Source organism: Adiantum capillus-veneris, chromosome 2, assembly GCF_014529385.1.
Source record: "Adiantum capillus-veneris isolate H3 chromosome 2, ASM1452938v2, whole genome shotgun sequence".
Lineage (NCBI taxonomy): Eukaryota > Viridiplantae > Streptophyta > Polypodiopsida > Polypodiales > Pteridaceae > Adiantum > Adiantum capillus-veneris.
In genome coordinates, this window is record NC_140932.1 from 163,188,511 (window position 1) to 163,211,808 (window position 23,298).

General features: G+C 45.3%; 1 protein-coding gene across 3 annotated transcripts in view; it reads left to right on the forward strand.

Annotated features, from left to right (window-relative positions):
- The window catches only part of LOC147463981 (uncharacterized), a 98,019-nt gene extending 83,535 nt beyond the window's left edge, over positions 1-14,484 (forward strand). For 2 of the 3 annotated variants that reach the window (XM_086492159.1, XM_086492174.1), the window contains exons 5-7: positions 10,886-11,011; positions 11,156-11,326; positions 11,704-14,484. In XM_086492159.1, the coding sequence (XP_086348285.1) occupies positions 10,886-11,011; positions 11,156-11,326; positions 11,704-13,674 (2,268 nt within the window). In that variant the 3' untranslated portion in view covers positions 13,675-14,484. The remainder of the gene's footprint in view (positions 1-10,885; positions 11,012-11,155; positions 11,327-11,703) is intronic. The other variant, XM_086492168.1, reaches the window with a different exon arrangement.
- Positions 14,485-23,298: the final 8,814 nt, after the last annotated feature.

Genomic DNA, 23,298 nt, shown 5'->3' on the forward strand with positions numbered 1-23,298 from the left:
GGTCTATGCCGATGACGACGACGACGATGATGACGATGACTGAAATCTGAGATCTTCTAATTGCTGAATTTCGGGATTGTTTCGGTGTCTGAAAATGACTGTTTTGGCTGCGTTTTCTTGGCTGAAAAATGAGGTTTCTTAGGGCTGAAAACTGATGGTCTTTACGAGCTGAATCTGCTACACTTCAGGTGAATAATGCCGGTCTTAATTTGCTGTTGAAATCCAAAAACGCCAGGGGCTGAAATTGGTCCTTCTGTCGCTGGGGTTCTGCAAATGCAAAAACGCTAGGCTGATCTGCTGTGTCGTGATGACGCCGGGGCTGATCTGCTGTGCACAAATCGCCAAGGCTGATCTGATGCAAAAACGCTAGGTCTTCTGTGGAGAAAACGCTAGAGTAGTCGCGGGGGTTGGTCTTGCTGAGAAGTTGCCTGTTGAGCAAGGTACTCCTACTGCCTCTTCTGCCAAAAAGTGCTAACTTGGGTTTGCTTATATATTAACTTAGCAAAATTTCCCTACCTACTTTTGTTGGAAAGTCACTTAAAAATAATAAGTGAAAATAACCAATAAATAGGAAAATAGGCTAAATGCACTGGAAAATTCCCCTAACTGATGCTAATGGATTCTGATGGGAATTCCAATGATCATGCTGTGTGCAACCGGAGGATATGCATCTATGCTAAGTGGCTGGGCATGCACGGTCTACGAATAGACTCACAAAAGTGCCAGATCACTGCTAATCTAACTTGATCGGACTGACTGAACCCTACCGTGGTGTAGCTTGTCCACGGACACATAGGGTTGGGATGTGTCACGTGACATAGCTTCAGGGCAATGTCGGCAAGGCGGGGACCCTTCTGGTAAGGAACATTTGCTCTGATAGTGTCTAGCACAAAATTGGCCTATTCGAGGGGCGAGGTGGTCTCTGCCCTTGCTGCATGCGATCGGATGTTGACGTGTAGAAGTTTTGTGGAACTGAAGGAGTACTAGCATGATAAAAGCTGGGGTATGTAAAGTTGTTGTGCATACCTTGCATAGGAGGTGTTGTCAGCAGAGGTGGCATCCGGTTCTGATGGCTATATGGTGACACCAAGTTTGATGCAGGTGTAAGCCCTTGTTGGAGAGAAGGACTTAGACTTTGTTGTATCTGCCGTAATCCCTTGATATAATAGCAATCCTTGTCTTCATGCCCAGACCTCTCGCAGAAGTGGCAATAAGCCCAAAGGGGACAGTCCTGTGGAGGATGTCCTGGAGAGCGACACGAGCTGCACCATACCATAGCCTTAGTCTCTTGTTGAGACCGAAGCTCTTCTAGCTCTCTCTTGATTTGATCCAAAGCCTCAAGATGTGGGGGTTTCTCTTGGCGAAGAGAGAGATTTTTCTCCTCTTGAAGAGCGCGTTGTAGTTTTAGGGCTTCAAGTTCTCTACGTAAAGAAGTCAATGGATCAACAGGACTTTCCGAAAACGCAGAGGGGGTCTCTATGTGAGGGGAGTTGTTGAATAGCTTCCTAGCCCCCTCTATCCTAGTAGCAGCTGCGATGAACTCCTCCAAAGTGGCGTCGAGTCGGAGACTCTCTCGGAGTTTTGGTTGAGAAGTTTTGGGAAGCGCCTTCTCCACCCACTTCTTCACCATGAATTCACTGGGTTGCTGAGGAAGCTTGGCAACCAGAGACTTGGTCTTAGTCATAAGCTCTGCAAAAGTCTCCTCTGGTTGGAGCACCATGTTGGCTAACTCATCCAACACCTTCTCCTGGTAGTCACCGGGCGTGAAAGCTGCACAGAATTGTTGCCTTAAGGCTGCCCAGGTTGCAAAATGGTTCTCTGCAAACTGGCTGTACCATTTGTCTGCTAAGCCATCCAAGGTGGATGGAAAGAGTACCAAATAAGCATCTTCCTTGTTAAGACCACGACCCCTACAGAGAGATACAAACCTCCTTGCATGGTCGTCAGCATCTTCGGAAGAGAGTCCTTTGAATGTAGGGAACTTGATGTTTACCTTAGCCAAAACGCTAGCCAACGGCTCCATGGCTCCTTGCTGAGCCTGAGCTTGTTGCTCAGTAGCCTGCTGCAGTAGAATAGGAGAGAGCTTTACTAGAGAAGGTGATCTGGAAGATGTGGAAGCGGATGAAGGAATGGGTGATGTATGTGGAGGTATAGGTGATGAGGTTGATGGACTTCTACTAGGTACCAAAGGTCGTCTTCTGTTATAGTACTTCAGAGGGCTCAGTAGTGCGCTTTGACGCTCGACTTACCGCCTTGTATGTGTCATGCAATGACCACCAATCCAACTAACCTTTGGGCAAGAAAACCTTGAACTGGCTGAAGACTGGTCTAGGCTCTACTAGACCAGGCAAGTAACTAGACCAGGCTGGACTAGGGACGAGGAGGACTAGACCAGGGTCGAGGGGGTCGAGACCAGGGACGAGGACAGGTTGGACCAGGGCGAGAGAGGACTAGACCAGTTGGACCAGGCGAGAGGAGAACAGTTGGACCAGGATAGAGGAGAACAATGTAAGGCAAGGTCGGCGAAGCTAGGCAAGGTAGGCGAAGCTAGATAGACCCAACTAGTTTCAAGATTTGCACCTCACAGAGTGAGATTTCAGTTGAGGTCCCACCGTGATCGCCAAAATGAGAGCACCTGTAGCGCGGATAATGTGTCGTGCTCTTTACAGTGGGTGGTCCTCAGTGCAATGTGCGTGACAATCTCACTCAAACAGAGTGAACAGAAAGGAAACAATAGACATCAACAGAGCTCACAAAGACACAACAGCAGACTAGAACATATGACTCGACTATCTCAAAGACTGATACAGACTCTGGCGTGGCAGCACACTCAGCTCCAGCCCAGGACTCACAGGTACAATGGGGGTGTCGAGGCTCAGATGTGCAGGGATGGTGAAGATGTGCTTTGTGAATAGACTCACTCTAGACGACTATGTACAAGATAATGCAACTGGCCCAAAACGACTACTCATATGTACAACCATAAAGAGCCACCAACGGCTCATAACTGTCCAGTCAGCTAAGTCTATCTCCAAACTGAGTGGTGGTGGTGACTTGGCCACGATGTCCACTAGACCACCGTCGGTACCCATGCCACGTGTCACCCCCCAACCCAGAGGGTCCGTCCAGTGTGAACCAGACCAACTGTAACTAACTGTCCAACTGTTGTCTGTCCTGTGAAGTGACATTGTAGCCCTGCTACACCGTCACCCACCTTGTGACGCATCAAGAATACTTATCACCTAGTCTTTTCCTACCGAACTTACGGTACAATCTCCTTCACGATGCTCTATGTCACCCATCCTATGACGCATCAGAGATGTCCGTTCGCGGATGGTCGGATACTTCTTACCGATGCTCCTTGTCACCCATCCGATGTGACGCATCAGAAGTACCCGTTCCTGATATTCCCTTTCACAGTGCTCCTGCCATTACTCTGAATGACGCACTAGGAATACTCTGTATTCGGATGTCTCCAGTGAGAAAAACCCTCTCACTTAAAATTCCAACAATTCATTTAGAATTAATTTTCCTGGTCTCACTTATAAATCCAATAATTCATTTAGAATTATTTTTATGTAAGATAAAGCCAAATTAGCAACACCCTGAACCTCGAAAAATATGCAGGATCCTGACTCTGAGCAAGCCCTAGGTGCAATGAGGACCTTCAATCACATGAACGCCTCCATCCAACTGGGAGTTGCTCGCTCAAGAGGGATATGTCACTCAGTAGGCATAGCCTCTGTAATATCTTGACACATGCTCTGCACCCTCCTAATGCCTCGTATTTAGATGTTCTGAATCTCCTCAAGGACTAAAAACTATAGCTTGTCTCCGAAAGTGTGGGCTGAACCCTCTGCCATGGGACCCCAAGAAACATGAGGCGTGCGTGCTACCAACCAAGTGGCCTCGTTGTGTGCTGACCATGGGGTTCTAAACAATAGGCTGTCTCAAGCGCTCCTTAGTGCATGTGGGCTAGTGTTGCTCCAAGCCACTCCGCAGCTGCTCCCAGGATCTAAGCAGGCTTGCAGCAAAGCGGTCCTCCCAACTCCTGCTAAGGTCATCTCTGCGTATTTCTGTGAAAATCCACCTGATGGATGGCAAGGTAGGATCAAAACGTACGTACGGATCCGTTCCGTATCGTACGGACATACTGTACGATCCGTACGGTACATATTGATCCGTACAAGGCACTTTGAAATTTTTTTCTTTTTGGAAGATAAGCGTGGCTGAGGGTTTTTGATGCATTTTTGCTAGCTTATGGGCTACCAAACCAGTCCTCATTTGAGCTTTAATATGCCTATTCAATCATCAATGTTTTCTAAACTCTTGCAGTAGTTACACAGTATGTGGTTGTCTTACAAAACATGTCCTTAAATGTCTCTAAAAGTTGTTGCCCTCTCTTGTTTGTTATCAGAATTGTCCTGAAAGTTTGGTAAATTGAATTTTTTTAGAAGAGTACGTATTTTTACGTACATAAATTTTTTTCCTGTACGAAACAACGTACAATACGTACATATATGCCACGTACAGTACGTTTGGTACCACCTTGATGGACGGGCTCCAAGCCTTAGGGGCCACCCATATGAGGGGCTTGGGCACGAATCCGGTGAAGCAAAACCTCCTTCCAGGGCTCCTCCCTTGGAAGAAGTCTTCCGACCACAAGCTTCCCAAGGAGGATTTTGCTCTGTGGTGCTGGTTCGATAATCCCTTGCCGTTCCTGAACATGGTAAAGTGATGACCTGCTAGGACACTTAGGCCCGGGCTAACTGGGTGTGGCACCCTGACCACAAAAAGTTCCTGATCAGCCTCTCCAGCTGGCTAATGGAGTAGCTTGAGAAGATCTAGCAAGACGCGATGTACCACATAGTAGCCAAAAGCACTTGGGTGGCCACTACAACCATGCCAGCCAAAGAGAGCCGTGCCGAGTTGCAATGTAGTAGTTTCCTCCTAATAGAGAGGAGGGGAACAGTCTACTGCTCTAGAGACAAATCCAAACCAACCTGACAACCCAAGTAACGTACAAAAGTTCCTTCGGGGATCCACCTGAAGCCCTCTCCTGGGGAGCAATCAAGTGTAGGAGCACTGCCAACCCCAGAAAGCCATTGTCTTCCTCTAGTTGAACAGTTCTTCCGATGCACAACAAAACACCTCAACAGCCTGCTCACACCTATGCAAATTGGCCTCCTGGCCCTCCAAGTACATGCCTGAGTCGTCAGCAAACTCAACGTCCAGCAGCTCGTCTTCCCTAATAGGAAGCTCTAAACCATGCAAACCAACCTCGTGTGAAGTCAAAAATCTACTCATCGCTTGAGCATAGAAGAGAAAAAGGAAGGGGGCAAGAGGGCAACCCTGTCTAACCGAACTTATGAGCATGAAGTGTTCCCCTTTTCCCCCTGCCAAGAGCACCTGACTATGCACACATTTGTGGAGAGTTGACACTCCTTTGATCCAAGCATCTAAAAACCTCATCCTGTGCAGAGTGCCCTCCAGGAAATCCTAATCAACTCTCTCGTTTGCCTTCTCAAAATCAAGGAGTATCACAAGATCCTCTGCTCGGAGACGTGCAAGGGCAGACGCCTCCCAAAAGGTAAAGATGTTGTCATGGATACTGCGCTCCTTGACAAAACCTGTCTGGGTCTGCTCTCAAGTAGCGGTTGAATTCTCAAACTCAGAGCCTTTGCTAAGATTTTGTAGGTTGAGTTGAGAATGGTGATGGGCCGCTGGTGCCGAATCTCATCCAAGGAGCCTTCTTCCTTGAGGATAAGGTAAGCGCTACAAAGATATGGACAAAGTCGTTCCTACTACTCTAAGAAGAAGCTAGGAGTAAAACCATCCTCCCCTGGGTAGATACCCCGGAGGAGTGCCCTGAGGGCCTCGTGGAGCTCCTCCAATTGGAGAGGCATCTCTAGTCTTTGACGCATCTCCTCAACTGACAAACACTGGTGCATGCATGGCGAGGACCAATCTCAAAGAACTCACCAGTAACTTTGTTGCTAAATTGGCTTTATCTTACAGAAAATGAATTATTGGATTTATAAGGGAGAGAGGGTTTTCTCGCTTGGAACACCAAGAAAATAATTCTAAATGAATTATTGGAATTTTAAGTGAGAGTGTTTTTCTCACTGGCGACATCCGAGTACAGAGTATCCCTAGTGCGTCATTCAAAGTAATGACAGGAGCACTGTGAAAGGGAATATCTGTAAGGCCACCAGGAACGGGTACTTCTGATGCGTCACAACGGATGGGTGACAGGGAGCATCAGTAAGAAGTATCCGACCATCCGGGAACGGACATCTCTGATGCGTCATAGGATGGGTGACATAGAGCATCGTGAAGGGGATTGTATCGTAAGTTCGGTAGGAAAGGACTAGGTGATGGGTATTCCTGATGCGTCACAAGGTGGGTGACGGGTGCATCGGAAAGGGGATATCCATAGTCGAGAGGAAATTCGAACTGGAAAAGAGGAATACGCGTAAAGACGCAAGCACAAGAATAAAGATGGGTTCGGAGAAGCTTTTCTTAAAAAGCGGACTATTTTAACGAGTTTTCCGGGAAGATAAGACGCTTTCCGCGAGGAATCTATGTCTGCATTGCATTTGTGCAAGTGGTTGCATCCAGGGACGCCTGGGAAGTGTTGTGAAAAGCATTGTTTTAAACTTATAAGGTTTTATTGAGTTTTTGGGCAGGTTCGGATCAATTTTAAAATATGCCGACCGTCCACTTAATAAGTGGGTAGCCACTTAGAAAATAAAGCAACAAAACCAGCTAGCGAATTCTCTCTCCCTATTTCGGGTAGAACATTAAAAAAAAAAAAAAAAGAAACCGACCATGATCTCTACGCGAGAGCATTTTTGTGCCGTGGTGAAGGAGCTATAAAAGCACCACATGCCCTCACTGAAAAGGGAGTTACCAATGCAAGCAAGAGAAGACTCTGCCGCCAGAAGACGCGAGAGATCGCGAGACTAAGAAGCACGGAAGTCGCTTTTCCCGCGCAAGAGCGACAGGTATCTATTGTGGATTCGCCATACGAATTGTTGTCGCGTGTTTGCGTGTGTGTTTGCAGGTACTTCATCGCGAAGGAGAAGCGAGAAGGCTTCGGCCTACGCTTTGGAATTCCGGGAACGGAATTCGGAAATTGTCTACGGAGTCTCGACTCCGAGTACAGAAGGAAAAAGGATTGAGAGCTCGTCTCTCGGATTTCCCTTACGGGAAGGAACGACCAATGAGTCAGAGATTTAGAACGGAGGGGTTTTCTCCGGTTCTTGTGCTTGTAAAAAGATTCTCCCTAATAAAGAATTCTCTTTAAGGGGGGGGACCAGCCCATCTTCTGGTCCCAGTACTGTGTCGATCTTCTCACTCTCTGTCTCTCTATTTATTTCTCTCTATACCCTTTGGCTTCAGTATTAAGTGATAAATTCTATTTATCCGAGTATATTTCATATTGCTATGCGCTCCCGTTTGTGACAAACTCTATCGCCCACCTGGGTCCATTTAGATGCCTGACGATGGAAGGCAAACTCATGATGCTGCTCCTCAATGGTGATTAGCTCTTGTCGGAGCTGCAGACTCCTGAAGGAAGAAAGGACTAAGCTCAGCAATTCTGGTGGTCACTCTAATAGCAGGGGTGACTTGAATGCCCAAACTCTCTGTCCAATGCGCCACTACCTGCTCTTTTGAGCTATGTATCCTATAGAATCCTCTTGGGGATGCGTAGCATGGCACTCCCACTCCTCTGTCTGTCTGTCATAGTAAGAATCACTGGCGCATGATTTGAAAAGGCAGTCCCTTCCAAAATGCATACAGATCCTCCCATGTCACAGATGCGGTCACTGGCGTAGAAGCGATCTATCCGAGATAGATTCACGTCCCCTCTCTGCAGTCAGATCGAGAGGAGGATAGGTTGCCTGGGGGTCGCACAAAGCGTGCATGCTGCCAAGCATCTGAAATCCTCAAGGTCATATATAAGTGCTCCCAAGTTGCCAACTCAGCTCCGTGCATAGTAGCATGGTTGCCTCCAATCCTATCTGAGAGGTCCTCCAACATGTTGAAGGCCCCCCAAACACACCACTGCCCTGCATGAGGCAAAGACTCCACAATGTGTGACCAAAACTCAGCTTGCGCACTCACATGGTTGGGCGCATAGATGTTCAGGAAGTTGATGAGGCTACCCTAAACTTGCATAGTAACCCACTGGGCCCTACTTGGTACATTAATACCTCTGCCCACAATGGCATGCTGCCATGAGTCCTCAATAGTCATACATACTCCTCCTTGGATGCCTCCAAGCCCATAAGCAGCTGACCAAAAGGTCTCATAGCGGGACACACAGAATTTGACCATAACGCCGAATGTGGCTCTCACAAAGATGGTGCTTGTGAAGCATAAGTAAATCAATCATACCACCCACAAGGCATCTCTGAAGCTCCTGATGGAAGCGACCCATCTGACGCTGAAATTGGGGTCCACCTAAACCCTACACATTCCATGAGACAATCCTCATGGGATAAATGAGAAAAGACCGATGCTGCAACAACAGCCAACCTGGCTACTGTAGTGACTGTCGCACCTAGACCCAAGCAGAGCGTGCAGTCCATAGGGCTACATCCTCTGTCCAAGAATCCTCATGTACATATACATAGCAAGGGGTACTCTGAGTGTTGTTAAAGAAGTGAACCACAATGTGCTTACATTCAGCTGCATCCGGTGCTGTCACATTGAACTTGGCTAGCGGCCAAAGTGTCTCTATCAAATCTGTCACCCCTAGGTCCTGTGTGTGGTGTGAGAACTCTAAAGCCTAGACTTGAAGCCATCCAAGGACTATGTGCAAAGTCCACTCAGTGTGATCCTTGTCACACAACGGGAAGGAAAAGCCTACCACTATATCCAAGCCTCGGTGCCTTTGGTGGCTAGAAAGAGAACGTGTACTCGGAAACAAGCTGCCTCAAGAACGGAAGATGGGTCGTCGAGGAATCAGGTGAAGCTGTAGTCAAAGAAAACCCACCGTCGGCCAATATCATGACTGGTCAGCCAACGGGGGATTGACGCAAAGGGAGAGATCTGTATCAGAAGTGGCGTCCTCAAGCAGGGCTGTCCCTCCCAAGCCATTCGGCTCGAGCCTCGTAGCGAAAGCACTACTAAGAGAGTGTCGAGATGCGAATGAGTGTCCAGTCCCCTATGTCGGAGGAGTGCGTGATGGGTCGGGTGATGAAGCTGAGGGCCTAGCGGGTGAGTGGGAGGTGGGGGAGGTGGAGGTGGGGCAAAGGACTCGTTAGGCGGAGGGGCTCACGGCAGTGAAATTGAGGTGAAGGGAGGGTCCTCAGGGGAATCCTGCTGCAAAGGGTCAAAACGGCTCCCTGTCAGAACCCAATGCTGCTTGGCTGTAGGAGGGCAGCCATTAGGGGGGGTGGTGTGGCAAGCTCTTCCCTGTTGATGGAGGCCATGCATCTGCTGCTAGCCATTAGCTGGCTGGTCACTGGCCTCTGATGAGGTGCCACCCTATGTGTCGTGGGTACGTGTTTGCTGTGCATGTTCAGCCTTGGGGGGCTGAGCATGTGACGCGGTTCGAGATCTCGTGCGAGGACAAGCCTTCGCTAAGTGGCCCATCTGTCTACAAATGAAGCACTGGTTAGAGAGTCTCGATTACTCCACCCTCTGGCGAACCACCCGCCACTCACCCTAGGTAGGACTTCTAGAGGGTGTGAGTGTCTTGAACCAAAATGCAGTGTGGGAATACCTGCAGCCTTGGCAACAACTGAAATCTGCCATGGCGGGGTCTCCAAGATTGTCTTGATCTCAAAACCTATCCTAGAAAGAAGCGGGAGGTAATCTCTCCTCAGGTTGGGGAAGCAAACCGAAATGGGCAGATCTGCTTCCTCGACAAGAACATCTGAAGCTGGGTCAAAACCATGGCACTAATGTCGAAAATGAGCCTTGACCGCTCGGATGGCTAGCGGGCTCATTGAAATGACCTTGGTAGCCATCTTGGGAGTCTCAAACTCAATCTGGTAGTACCCTCGCCTGGGAAGATGTTTGTTGATGATCTTTCCCACCTCTGCTAGGAGATGAGCCTGTAGGAGGTCACGCCCCTCGCCTCTGCTAGGTCGACTGCCAATGATCTTGCAAATAACAGAGGTGGCCTGAAGGTGCTCCACCTCTGTTGCAAGGCTCGCTTTCTCTGTTGGCGACAGAGCAAGTCGGATGGTGGGTTTGGCGGAGTCGGACGAGGGGACTTCATCTGAGTCCCTTTGAGGCGGAGCACGAGCTTCCATCTGTGTCTGCTATTGCAAATGAGGGCGAAAAAAGTGTTCCTGCTGGGGCGAATCTCACCGACAAATCCGAGGAGCTGCCGACGACACCCGACTAGGAGGGGATGCAGCAGGAGGGATGGGATGGGGAAGGGGAGGCACTGTGGAGCGGGGCGGGGTGTCGGAGAGAGGGACATGGCGAGGGGGAGGGAGCTGTGGCGATGGCGAGGGAAGGAGGTGCAGTCGAATGCAGCAGCATCGAGCGAGCATGTTTCCATAAAGTGACCTTTCTGGCACATTTCATCTCCTTCTTGGAAGCATGAGGCTTCCTGTTATCACTGGTGTTAAGTCAAAGAATAAAGAACTCTTTTCTGTTGCTGTTTTTCGAGCCCTCTAGTTGCCGGGCTCTGGAAGGGGTCATCTTGAAATGATTTAACGGGGACACAGCACAATTTTCTACACTGTTAACTGGGTTTTTGCATTTTGATTTGATTCTTTGGTCTGAAGAGAGCAGGCTTAAGAACATATAAATAGGATTAGGTCTCTACATTAAGGGACATATTTGCTTGATGTTGCAAGTGGAAACAAGAATAGAGTAAGAAGACTCAGACTCTTTTGTTGTGATGTCAATGTTGAAGGTTGAGGTAGCAGCAACCCACTTTGACATCATCATGTATTCTTTTGATGCATGGAGCTATGGAGAAATAGAAAACTCCTACATTTACAAGCAAGCATCAGGAACAAGATATCTACGACCTTTAGAGGTGACTCATTCTCTATACCATTTCTATGGCTAATGATAACCATTATGACGATATTTGTTCACAGATATTGCTTTATCGGCTTTATAGCATTCTTCTTTTTTAGCCTGGAATTTTTTTTCCAATGTATCTTTTGGCTTCCAACAGCCGATGAGGGTGAAGGCTTCCGAGACACTTGAATCTGCTTTGAATTGGGTGACAAGGTGGCATCCTGCAGGGACAAGCAATCTTTGGAAAGCGTTGACCATTGCTACCAGCCGTACATTTGCTGACTGTATCTATCTTTTCAGCGAGGGGAAAGCAGACAAACCAGTCCTTGTAAGTTTTCTTTTCTTTTTACTAAGAGTTTTCTGTTGTATGTTTTATATGCAATCTTACTGTAAGAAAGAGAGAGAGAAAGAAAAGAAAGAGTATTTCAATGTCTCTAGAAGACCAGTATGGCCTATGTGACCAATACAAATGAAGGAAATCTCTTATCTGAGAGAAACAGAAAAGTAAACCTAAAGCTAAAGGCTGAAATGAGCTACCTATATAAAAAATTACATCCACAGTCCAAAACATTGGAGGGGACTCGGTGTTTAACGATCTGCAAAAGAGCAGATGGCCGAAATTGAAAGATAGATGGAGTTCGGAAGTCATAGCTAAAATTAATTAGTGCAGTTTGTAAGTCATAGCTGAAATTCCCTTGGCTGCAGATTGTGGAATTCTTGAAGCAGCAGGCTCAGATGCAGGGTGGGCAGTTGACACCCATTTACACAGTAGGACTGCGTACAAGCAAGCCAAAAGCCCGTTTCTTAAAGAGGCTCTCTGCTGTCACAGGAGGTCAGTTTTTAGACTATGACTACAAACAGATGAAAAAGCCCGAAGAGCAAACCGATGAAATGCAGGATATGCTTTGGGCACAAGCAATGGTAGAGGCAGAGCAAAGGAAGAATGCGGAGACTGGCAGAGTGGAAGACTTGAGAGACATTTTAAAACGAGTGGAGATACAATATGAGCCAACACGCCTCGTACCACGGCTTGAAGCTCATCAACGGAAGTGTATTGAGCTAAAGGAGTTGTATCATAGCCAGGTCGAGGCCATCCGGAATGAAAATGCAAGAAATGCTTTGCATGCCAGAGAACAATACGAACAGCTGATAGCTGATATAGGAGAGAGGAACCGCTTGAATTATGAGGTTGCAAGGATTGCTTGGGAATTTGAAGTTGAAGAAATCAGAACAAAGAATAGGCTTTTGATAGGCAGCTTTTTAAAGTGGAGACAAGAAATGGATGAGACAAGGCGCTACAATGAAGACCTTGTGAGTAAATTTAGAAAGCAATTTCTGATAGACCTGAAGGAAGTAGAGATGCGGGATGCATCTATAATGGAAAAGGCAGAGCAAAAGTATAGACTTGAGGTTGAGAGAATAAACAAGAAGAATCAGGATGCTGTTGATGACGTTGCTAGGAGGCAAAAAGAACTCGCTGAAAAGATTGCTTCCATCAACCAAGCTTGGCGACAAGAATATGAAAGGGCATTGAGTGCTGTTCAAGCTTCAAATGCTGCTCTGTTGAAGCAAACACAAGAGCTTTATGAGGAGCAACTAACCTGGGTAAAAGCTCGAAATGCCAAGGCGATTGAAGATGCTCAAGCACAATTCACCAAACATTGTGGCGATGTGAGAGCAGAGAATGCGAGGAAGAAAGTGGCGTTGGCACAAAGGCTGGAAGATATAAAAAGGAGGAGAGAAGAGGCTATTGCGGCTCATCAGGTGGACGTTGCAGAAGCCATAGCTGAGCATGGAGGGACTGTCAAAGCCTACAATGCGTTGAATGCAGAGAATGAAAGAAGAGCTCGTGTGGCTTGGAAGAGGGCTTGTGACGAGATCGTTTGGCAAAACAAGGCTGCAGAAAAAAAAGCCAAGGAAGATTTCGAACTCGAACAGATCTTTGTGCAGGAGGAGAACATAAAGCTGGCAGAGAGGAGGCTTGCACTGAAGCGGCACATTTCGGATGTTGTAATGGCCAATGCTGAGCTTGAGAAAAGGAAAAAGCTGGAATGGAAGGCGGCATGTGCAGAAGTTGAAAGAGAGTATGAAAAAGAAGTTGCCAAATCAAAGGAGATGCACAAGAGGATGGTGGAGGAGGTGAAGCTGAGAAATGCGGAGAAACTTCAGTCTTCACTTGTAGAGCATAAAGCAAAAGTGGCAGCTGTAGAATCATATAATGAGACGGTGCATCCATATGTTGAAGCATCCAATGCAGTGCGTGTAGAGGTTCGACGCATTGAGGCCTTTCTTCAATGCATTGCGGACACGATACTACCGCGAGATCGACACATCTTGGAGAAAAGCCTGAGCAAATCACCATTTGAATCTGACCTTGACCTTCTTCAGGTGTCAGAAGTTACATTGGACACGGAAATGCTCATTGCGGCATTAAGAAGCGCGTATGGAAAGTCTCTCAAAACACACAAGGGAAATAAGAGCCTAGGCCAACAGAAACCAAGTAGCCCTCATGCCGAGCAGGATCCGATAGAAGGGTTGTCCGCACTCATACCCGTGAGTCCTGCACGAGCTCCCTCTCACTACTGCCTGGGCAGGCAGAACGAATGTGCTAACAAAGGGAAAGTAATCAGTCTACAAGTGCATGGCCATTCTCATAGAGTGGCTATCAGAGCATGAGCATGTGCAACAATTGTATTGACAGATAAAAGCTGTTGGCTCCTGAACCACTTGAGTCGTGCATGATTAGGTGTGAGGGGATGGTGAGGCAGTTTTATAGTTCATCTCATTCATGTTTGGGTGCCCCAAAGAGTTCACACAAGTGGCAAGGTGCATTTTGCTTTACCTGAGGGATGACTCATTTCTGCGGCTTGAGAGCTTGGTTTTCAGCTGACCAATTGGCAGCGATTGGTATGTCATATCGGCTGGATATTTGCTAAAATAGCAAGGGATACGGCTCCAGAAGAAGGTCAAGGATAATCAATTGAGTGCCTCATGGTGGAGATTTTGCACTGGCTACCCCATCCGGACAGTGACTGTTGTTGCAATAGAGGTGGTTTGTTTGGAGATGCACTACCATAAAAATTCACAAATTTTGTGAGAGGCTTAATGAATCGATTTCATACTGTGTATGCAATAGAGCATGGAATTGACACAAGTATAGACAAGACACTTTGTCAAACTTGTGAATGCACGGTTTAAAAGTATCTTTGTTCAACATGAGCCACTAGTGAAAAGAGTAATGAATTTAAGTGTTACTAGATGCAAAGCCATCTGAAACTTGACAGCTTAGGAACATGGGTTTTGATAGTGTTGCGCTAAGTGGAAATAATGTTGGCAGGCTTCTAGAAAGCTAACATAGACAAAGCTGCTTCACTATGAGTTTTAGGTATGCATTTTTTCAAAGGTGGCTGATTACTCCTGCTAACATCAGAGTCAATCATTATATTTATGAAATGCAAAGATTGATGATGAATACTTCCCTACCAAGGAGCTTCACATTATGTCATCATTACTGTTGAATTTCCCACGTATTATTAATTGCACTCTCTGCATGGAGCTCTTTTAGGTGCAAAACGCGATCTTGAGTCATAGCATCATATGTGAGCTCCCATCAGTACAAAAGGAAGTTCATTTATTGCTAAATAGTGTATGAACAACTCATGTTTGCTTCCCTTTTCATGCCTTGGGAGATGCTTAGTTCTCTCAAAGCCAACCACCCATCATTGTTTGCATGCCAATTTTAAAACTGTATTGGCTCACTCTCACAAGAGACTTGGGCCAAAAATTTAATTGCCACACTTGTATCCCCTGATAATGAAGCATTTGGGAAGCATGTTAAGTGCTTGGGGAGCATACATTTAGTTAATTTGATATACTGCAAGCATCTATAGGTATATACATATATCTTTTGAGCATCCATCCAATTGTTTAACATTTGATGAGTTAGTTCTTCGAGCGAGCTCAACAGAGCGAGCTTTTTTTGTTTTTGGACCGCCTCCATAGCTCTCCTTCCTCCTCTCGCCGCCCACATGCTTCCTCCTCTTCCCTTGCTTCTCCTCCAAAATCCTCCACCTCCTCCCTCCATCTCCTGCCTCTGTGCATAGAATCTCCACCGCCTCATCTAAACTCAATCAAAGTTACAATGAAATTTAGTACCGAATTATAGCTTGCTAATCTCACCACCTTCCTATGCTCTTACCCTTTCTCATGTCTTTTTTTCTAAAGAGAGAGGGAGAGAAAGAGAGAGAGAGGGAGGGAGGGAGAAATGAAATGAAATGGAATGTTATATTAAACGTCTTCAAAAGGCCAATGACCTGTGAGACCAAATTGATCCAACCTTGGTGGATCTAATCCAATGTCTGGGCACAAAAATAAAATGCTTGGGTACAAAAATAAAATGAAGTAAAATTGAAAGACTAAAATCATCATCCTCCTCATCATCATCACTACTCGAAGTTTGGCATCGGGCGTTGTTTGGGATAGTACTTCATCGATCGTTGAAGAGCTTCATCAATGTCCTCCTCTGTAAATAGTCGTATTGGGCGTCTCCCATGTCATGCTAGAATAGCATTGTTCCATTGATGGAGCCTTTGTCGATGTTGTGGTCACCCTCGTAGATGTGGGCGTCTAGCTCTCTTGAGCTCAATGGCTTTGTCAACTAATATACCTTTGGTGTAAGTGCGCTCTAAAGTTTGTTGTGAGGCATGCTCATCCGGCTGTTGAGTCCTTGCTCTAAAGAAGTCAGTAATCTCCCTTTGTGAATGTTTTCCATTGCCCGATCTACTCAAGAGACTGTTTGTGTGTTTGCGTAGCTCTAGCAAAAACAACCCGAGGCATCTTTGATCTTGATATCTCATGACTCTAGCCAATGGTCCAAATCCCTCTCTGAATAGACAGTGAAAGCGGCCTTGTATCTCATATATATCGGGCAATGAAAAATGTGATGTAACTACCTCTGGCTCTATATGACACAACTGGCATATCCTGGCCTCTGTTGATACTCTCCTAAATCTGCCAATTTCATCTCTAGTTGATGCGATGATGTGCGCATCTGACCAATAGCACATCGTATCCCATAGGATAAATGAGTGTCTATATAGGCCGGTCTTATCACATATCCATCTTCTATTAGTTGGAGAAGATTCCCTCTACAAAAGGCCATCTTTGTATCCAAATCCTGGCCTGGTTGTATCCATGTGCTCTTGGTATCTAGCTGAATCAAATCTAGATGTATGAGTCTAGTGGTCTTTGTCCGTGTGAGAGATAGGGAGGTGCATCCAAGGAGTATTGGAACGGAGGGAGTCTATCCATGCTAAATCTTGTGGTTGCAACCATGAAGTCATCTGCCCATACCAGCATGTTGTGTTCCCATGTATAGCTGTCGAGATGACTCAAGGGCTAGCCGAGCATATCTATCTTTGGGGAGGTCCCATAAACTATGCATGAAGGAAACTGATCTAGTAAGGGCCTCGATCACAAGAGGGGGGGCACCTAGCTCTGTTCGAATAATCTCATGTGGCACCTTAGCCCGAACCATCCGAGAGACCATAGGGACTAGAGGCTTCTCCATACATTTCCATCCATTAGTGCTACAAAATCTGCCATGGTGGTCCACGGAGAGTCCCCAAATGTGAACCCCATAAAGCATAGCTGAAGCCACTAGAGTGTCAAAAAGCCACATCTTTGTTCGGGGTTCCTGAAACTGAACGTGCGAACACATCTTCTCCAATCCTCCCAAGGTTGCATAAGCTCTCGTCAATCTAGTTTCTCCTGGTCTCCTTAATAAAAAACACCGGTTCACTAAAGATTGCCCCAAGATAGATTTATGCATCTGTATACTCCATCGTCTCTTGGCCATATGTAAAAGTGGGCGCTGACCTCCTGACCCAATGTGGTGTGGTGTTAAACACCATAACCTTGGTTTTCCCTAGGTTAACAGACAGTTTACTATCGTGGGCAAAAGTGTGCAAAGCATCTAAATGACGTTGCATCCCCTCCAAGGAGTTAGAAATCAACACAATATCATCAGCATATAACAATAGTGGGATCCATGTCCCTGCTAATTGTGTTCCTCTATCACCATCCCTCTCAATGTAGTTAGCAACTACATCCACATACATGTCAAATAGCATAGGAAATAGCGGATAGCCATGTTTCACCCCAATAGTGGAGTGAACCAAATAAAAAATCCCCTATGGAGTGCATACATGCCCCACTATTGACTTGTATAGAGCCATGATTTCCCAAATCAACTCTTTGGGTACCCCATCTCCTACCGTCTACGCATCAATCAAGCTCTTGGCACTATATCAAAGGCTTTGTGGAAATCCACAAAGCAACAATAGTGCCGTCTCCCACGTGATCTCTCCTCCTCAATAATGGCTCTAGTGTTAGAATATGATCAAGAGTAGAGAAATCCCTCCTGAAAACCACCTGTCCTACTGCCCTCTGTCTCTGCCCATCTGCTTTACTGTTGCTCAAGGATGGATGCATACAACCGTGCTAATGTGTGTCCAATCAAGATAGTATGGTAGTTCCCAAGCTCCATAGGATCCCCCGACTTGAAGATCGGTACGATAGTGGAAAAACTCCAAGTACCAGGTAGGCCCTCACACATGGCATGGTTGAACATCACTGCTAGAAGCTCGGCAAGTAGATCTCGAGCATGTATAAAATGCTTTGCTACCAGACCATCGTGATCATATGCTCTCCTGGCCTTGTCACTAATTGACACACCCCTAGGGAGATGGGATCAATGGCCCACATTAGGTGTCATGAGGCGGGTGCAATCCGGGCCATCCGATCGTTTTTTGAACTTGGTGTGAACTAAGAGTGAACTCGAGAGGTATGTGCATCACAACAAATTTGGTGTGTACTTGAACTCGAGAGGTATGTGCACCACACCAAATTTGGTGTGAAGTCGGTGTGAACTTGAGGTGAAGTAAGTGTGAGCTTGGTGTGAACGTGGGAGGTTATGCACACCACACCAAATTTGGTGTGACCTCAATGTGAAGTAAGTGTGAACAAGATGTGAACTAGGTGTAAACTTATCTGCGACGACGTGATGTATAAACTTAACACAAAAACCTTTCAACGAGCGCGCGATAGCTTAGCGGTTAGAGTCATTCCAAGGGGGGAAAGAGGGAACGGGGTCAAGTCCCATATCAAAAAATGCGAGAATCTTTTGCATTCTCTAGGCAATCCAACAGTCGCTATCAACTGGCGATCATGAGCCGTTGATGCCACCTCCCAAAAGGAGGTGTCAATTAGAGGCTCTCTTGGTCTTCATGCTGTCATGGCTTTCTTTACCATCTTCGCGGGAAAGAAAGCACATGTGTGTGGGCATGGCTCTGATGATCTGGAAGAGGCGGCTGCTCTGAGACTATGTAGAAGGATGATGCATATTGACCCCATACCTCGGTAGGAGTGATTGATGGTGGAGGAGAGTGTTCATGGAAGAGTCACCATGCCTCGCGTGAATCTTGGCTCAAAAACAATTGACATAAATGCTGCTCTAGTCGAGCTAGAAACACCCCTTTCTTTCGTCGTACCAAATGCTGAGAATCGGTGACTGCTTGTGAGTAATGACTCCTAGAGGTACCTCCCTCTGAAGTAGGGCTCTAGTCTCTCTGCAATCCTCACCATACCAGTTATTCTGGGTATGCTCCCAGAACGTCGCCACTCCCCAGGCTCAATGTGTGGGTATGCCTCTGCAACTGCATCTTGCAGTGTTTCTATCGTAAAATATGTGAGCTCTTCTAGAGGTCTACGCATATATATATATATATATATATATATATATATATATATATATATATATATATATATATATATATATATATATAGAGAGAGAGAGAGAGAGAGAGAGAGAGAGAGAGAGAGAGAGAGGGCTAATGACAAGAAAAAAGGTAGTAGAGATATCGCTAGTGCCCTTTTATTGTTAGAGAGAGAGAGAGAGAGAGAGGGAGAGAGGGAAGAGGGGAGGGGTGGCACGTGGTGTCACCACATACTGGTGGTGGGCTAGGGTGGTGTGGCCATGGGTGGTGTGGTGGTGGGATGGGAAAAAAAAAGCTCGCTCCACAGCTTGCTCTGTTGTTGAGCTGGCTCTATATTTCATTTCTCCTCAATCAACATTTTAGTGCGCTTTTTATGCACCCATATTTGAGAAACTTTCCATGCACAATGGGATTTAGATTGATGAGTAGCTTACTAACCCCCATATGGGATTTCTTCCATCCCAAATATTATAATATGTCAAACCTTGTGTGAGGCTTTTGTCTACGTAATACTAGGCCATGCACACTTGTCACTAGTTGTTTATTTGGTCACGAGTGAAAGCCTTACGCAAAGTGTCACATCACTAGATGAATTGATAAAGGAGGAAGATGATCCCCCCCCCCCCAAAAAAAAAAAAAAAAAAAAAAAAACACCGATCTTGTTTGTTCTTATATTTCAAGGCTTCATTTTTGGGAAATCCAGTGGAAATTGACGAACCTTGAACATATTTGCACTTTTTTTCATCAACATCGTAACTAAGAAAGTATAATTTTACAAGTGTTTGTCAATCTTGTAGATGGGCCTCCTCGCCCAACCCCATCTATCTTCTTCTCCACACTCTTTATCTTCCCCCTTGTGTGTGTGTGTGTGTGTGTCTATCTCCTTCCAATTCTCTCTCTCTCTCTCTCTCTCTCTCTCTCTCTCTCTCTCTCTCCAATCCTCCCTTGTGTGTGTGTGTGTGTGTGTGTGTGTGTGTGTGTGTATGTGTGCGTGTTTTTTGACATGGTCATAGGTCACAGAGAAAGAGAATTTGATTGTTTTCTTGCAAAGATATTGATCTCACAGTAAAATTGACTTGTCAAGGGGGTTTTCTCACATGTTCCCTTTGTATGAATTTGATACCACACCAATTATAAGACTTTGACTACACAAGAACATTCAAGAAAAGAAACCCACATTCTTCCAAGGAGTCAAGGCTACACCTGTAGTTAGCATACATCTTAACACAATCCTGTGGCCTTGAATGTTTTCTCTTGTTGCCTTCATCATGTGATTCATATTCATGGAAATCATGATCGATTGAATCTTCACCTCCTCTACCTCTAGAAAAATAGGAGATCTAAGCTAGAAACCATATGTAAATATGAATGGCGAGGCCAATCGTTCCCTCAACTTGTTATAGGAAATCTTATAATTAAATTTACGGAAATGTTTTCCTATTTTACTTGAGCACTATCCTAAGCATGGAGAAATCCTCTAAATTTGAGGCATAGATGCTTCAATCATGATAGATTGTAAATATGAATGGCAAAGCTAACAATCGTTCCCTCAACTTGTTATATGAAATATTATGATTAAATTCACAAAAATGCTTTCTTATTTTCCTTGAGCACTATAGGGCAACCCTCCAAACGTGAGGCATAGATGCTCATTGACTTGAAACTTCTTTTATTGCAACACAAAGTTTTAGACTTCCTAGGATAAACAACCCAATCTTTTAGGGTAACGGTCACGTGTATTCCTCGGGCCAAGACATTTGCCAATGGTCGGCCGCCCATTGAAAACACATGATACCTTATTCGATATAGATATAGAATAAGGGGTTCTCTCACACTTGGTCTATGAGGTTGCTCCACCCACACAGTGCATCCATCTCTCTCTCTCTCTCTCTCTCTCTCTCTCACACACACACACACACACACACACACACACACACACACACACACACACACACGTAATCTTTGACTGGTATCAGAGATGATGGCTACCATGGTGTGCTTCATGGCCTTGGATTCTAAGCATGAACTTGCACACCAAAAACAACGAGGAGGTAAGCTAGGAGCTTGAGATTAATGGCTTTAGCTTCTCGTCTATGATGCTTCAATACAAGGAGGATCTTGGGGAGCATAGCAACATCCACACCGTGTGCATGATGGCTTTGGATTGACCTACGGTTCAAGGTCTATGGTAACATCAAAGAATTGCAGAATTTGATTCTCCAAGAAGGGCTCATTCAACTATGATAGTTTGATAGAAGTCTAGTATTTTGATCATTACTTGAGCTAGGAAGCTATGATTTAAAATTTTATTTACATCTATGTGGAGATAATTCCAATAAATACAAGTTTTAAGATGAAGTTGTTAGCTGATTTGAAGTGCAAGTGGGCCAAAAATGCAAAGTGCAGAGACAAAATGATAGCGTCTTTGAATTGCTTTTCATTGGAGGGAGATGGTTTTCTTTGGCATTGATGACATCTCCATTTGATAGTGGAGGTATGGCATCAACACACAATTTTGACATTAACTTTGATATCCATTTTGACCCCAACATGCAGGTATAGTTTCAACATCTTGGTTGCTCTCGCACATGAATTCGGAGGTGGCACACACACATGGTCATGTGGGAGCACCCAGAGCATCTTAGTGCAATTAAGGACTACAAATTGATGCATGTTTTGGTGTGTATCAATGTAATAACAACTCATGCTATTCACTAGTTGGTACATTGTTAAAGAATATGATGTTAAAGAATATGTCCATTGTGCTATGGGCGGCCGGACACTGACTATACTATGTTGTAAATATACTTTGGATAATAGTTCAAGAAAAGAGAAGAAGAGAAGAGCAGCTCGTTGAATGGCTGCTACAGGGTAACGATTGTGTGTGTGTGTCTTGATGTGTGTTGGTGTGTGTGTGTAGTCTTCTTTCCTACCTTCTCCATCACTTGCGCACTTTACAAAGTGGTATCAGAGCTCAGTTTAAGGAGCTACAGTCAATACACAGGTTTCCGCAGCTCTGGAAAACAGCAAAAAAGAGAGGTTTTTTGGTCATAACTCTCTCACCCGAACTTTGAATACAGTGATCCAGGAGTCTATCTTTATGTTTTTGGGCGTTCCGGACGCATTGGCATACTCAGATTTGCCAAAATCTGCAATTTTCTGCAGCAAACAGCCAGTTCACACAAGCATAGGAGATGTCAAGTTTTGCACTCGACAGTAGATTTACAGGTTACAGGTGAAGAATTCAGCATTTACACAGGTTTTTGAGAGTGACATAGAGCTTTTGCATCATGATATTGTGTTATCGAAGATTATGTTTGGTTGTTGTGGGTCCGTTATGGACAGCCGCCTATGTAAGAAAGGTTGTGGGAAGAAGTTGAGGCGGTTATATTGTCAGATTGAGTACTTTGTGGTTATGTATGGATATGCGGTCAATGTATTTTGGAAAACTGCAGCCTTTGTGAGGGTCGAGTGAGGTTTTTTGAAGCCTTGCCTTGGGAGCTTTGGTACCTTGGCAAGGTGGATTAGGTACTGGAGCGAACCCCCGACTAGCCCCGTGAAAGACCTCATATGTCGTTTACGACTATGGGAAGAAGGTGGATGTATGGATATGTGGTACAGGACAGCGTATGGATTGCATTTGCATACAGGTCCATGTGGACATTGTTTTAGAGTATTTATGCATAGTACTGAGTCAGTGGATTTTCCCTTGGCAGTGAGAGATTTTCTGTTAGTGTTTATGAGCACTTTGGTTGAGATTGTCACTTGAGATATTGTCCAAATACAAACAAAACTCTGCCGAAATTTTATCAAAACCTTTGGAAGAAATTGAGAGTGTGAAGATGACAGAAAGTTCAACTCAAGTCACACAGATTGTTGGAGAGAAGCTGACCAGAGAGAACTACAGCATATGGTCTTACAGGATGGAGAACTTTATCATGGGCAAAGGTTTATGGGATTATATTACAGGTGAACAAGAGTGTCCCGAGGTTGGTTTGGAACCAAATAGAGAGAATGTTGAAGCACATAAAACATGGCAAGCAGGAGTAGAAGCTTACAAGAAGTGGATCGAGAATTCAAGGAAAGTGATGCATTGGATTTCACTATGCATTAGTGACTTCTTTATACCACATGTGAAGAAGGCTCAATCTCCAAAGGAAGCATGGGAGATACTAGCAAGAATGAACAGCTCCAATATAGAACCACGAAAAGTTCACTTGAAGCAAAGGTTACATTGTGTATGGCGAGGAAATAGATCCATATCAGATTATGTGATAGAGATAAAGCAAATACAGGAAGATCTTGCGAGCATTAATGTTGAAGTTCCAGATGATGACTTAGTTTCAGTGACATTGAATGGTTTGGGACCGGAATATAAGTCATTGGATACATCTATATCTGTTCGAGGACACATGCCTGATTTTGAAGAGTTAGTAAACCTTTGTTTGCAAGAAGAGGTGAAGTTAGGCAAGTCAGGTCCTTCTACATCAAATAACAATTTCAGAGATCAGGTTTTTTACTCTAG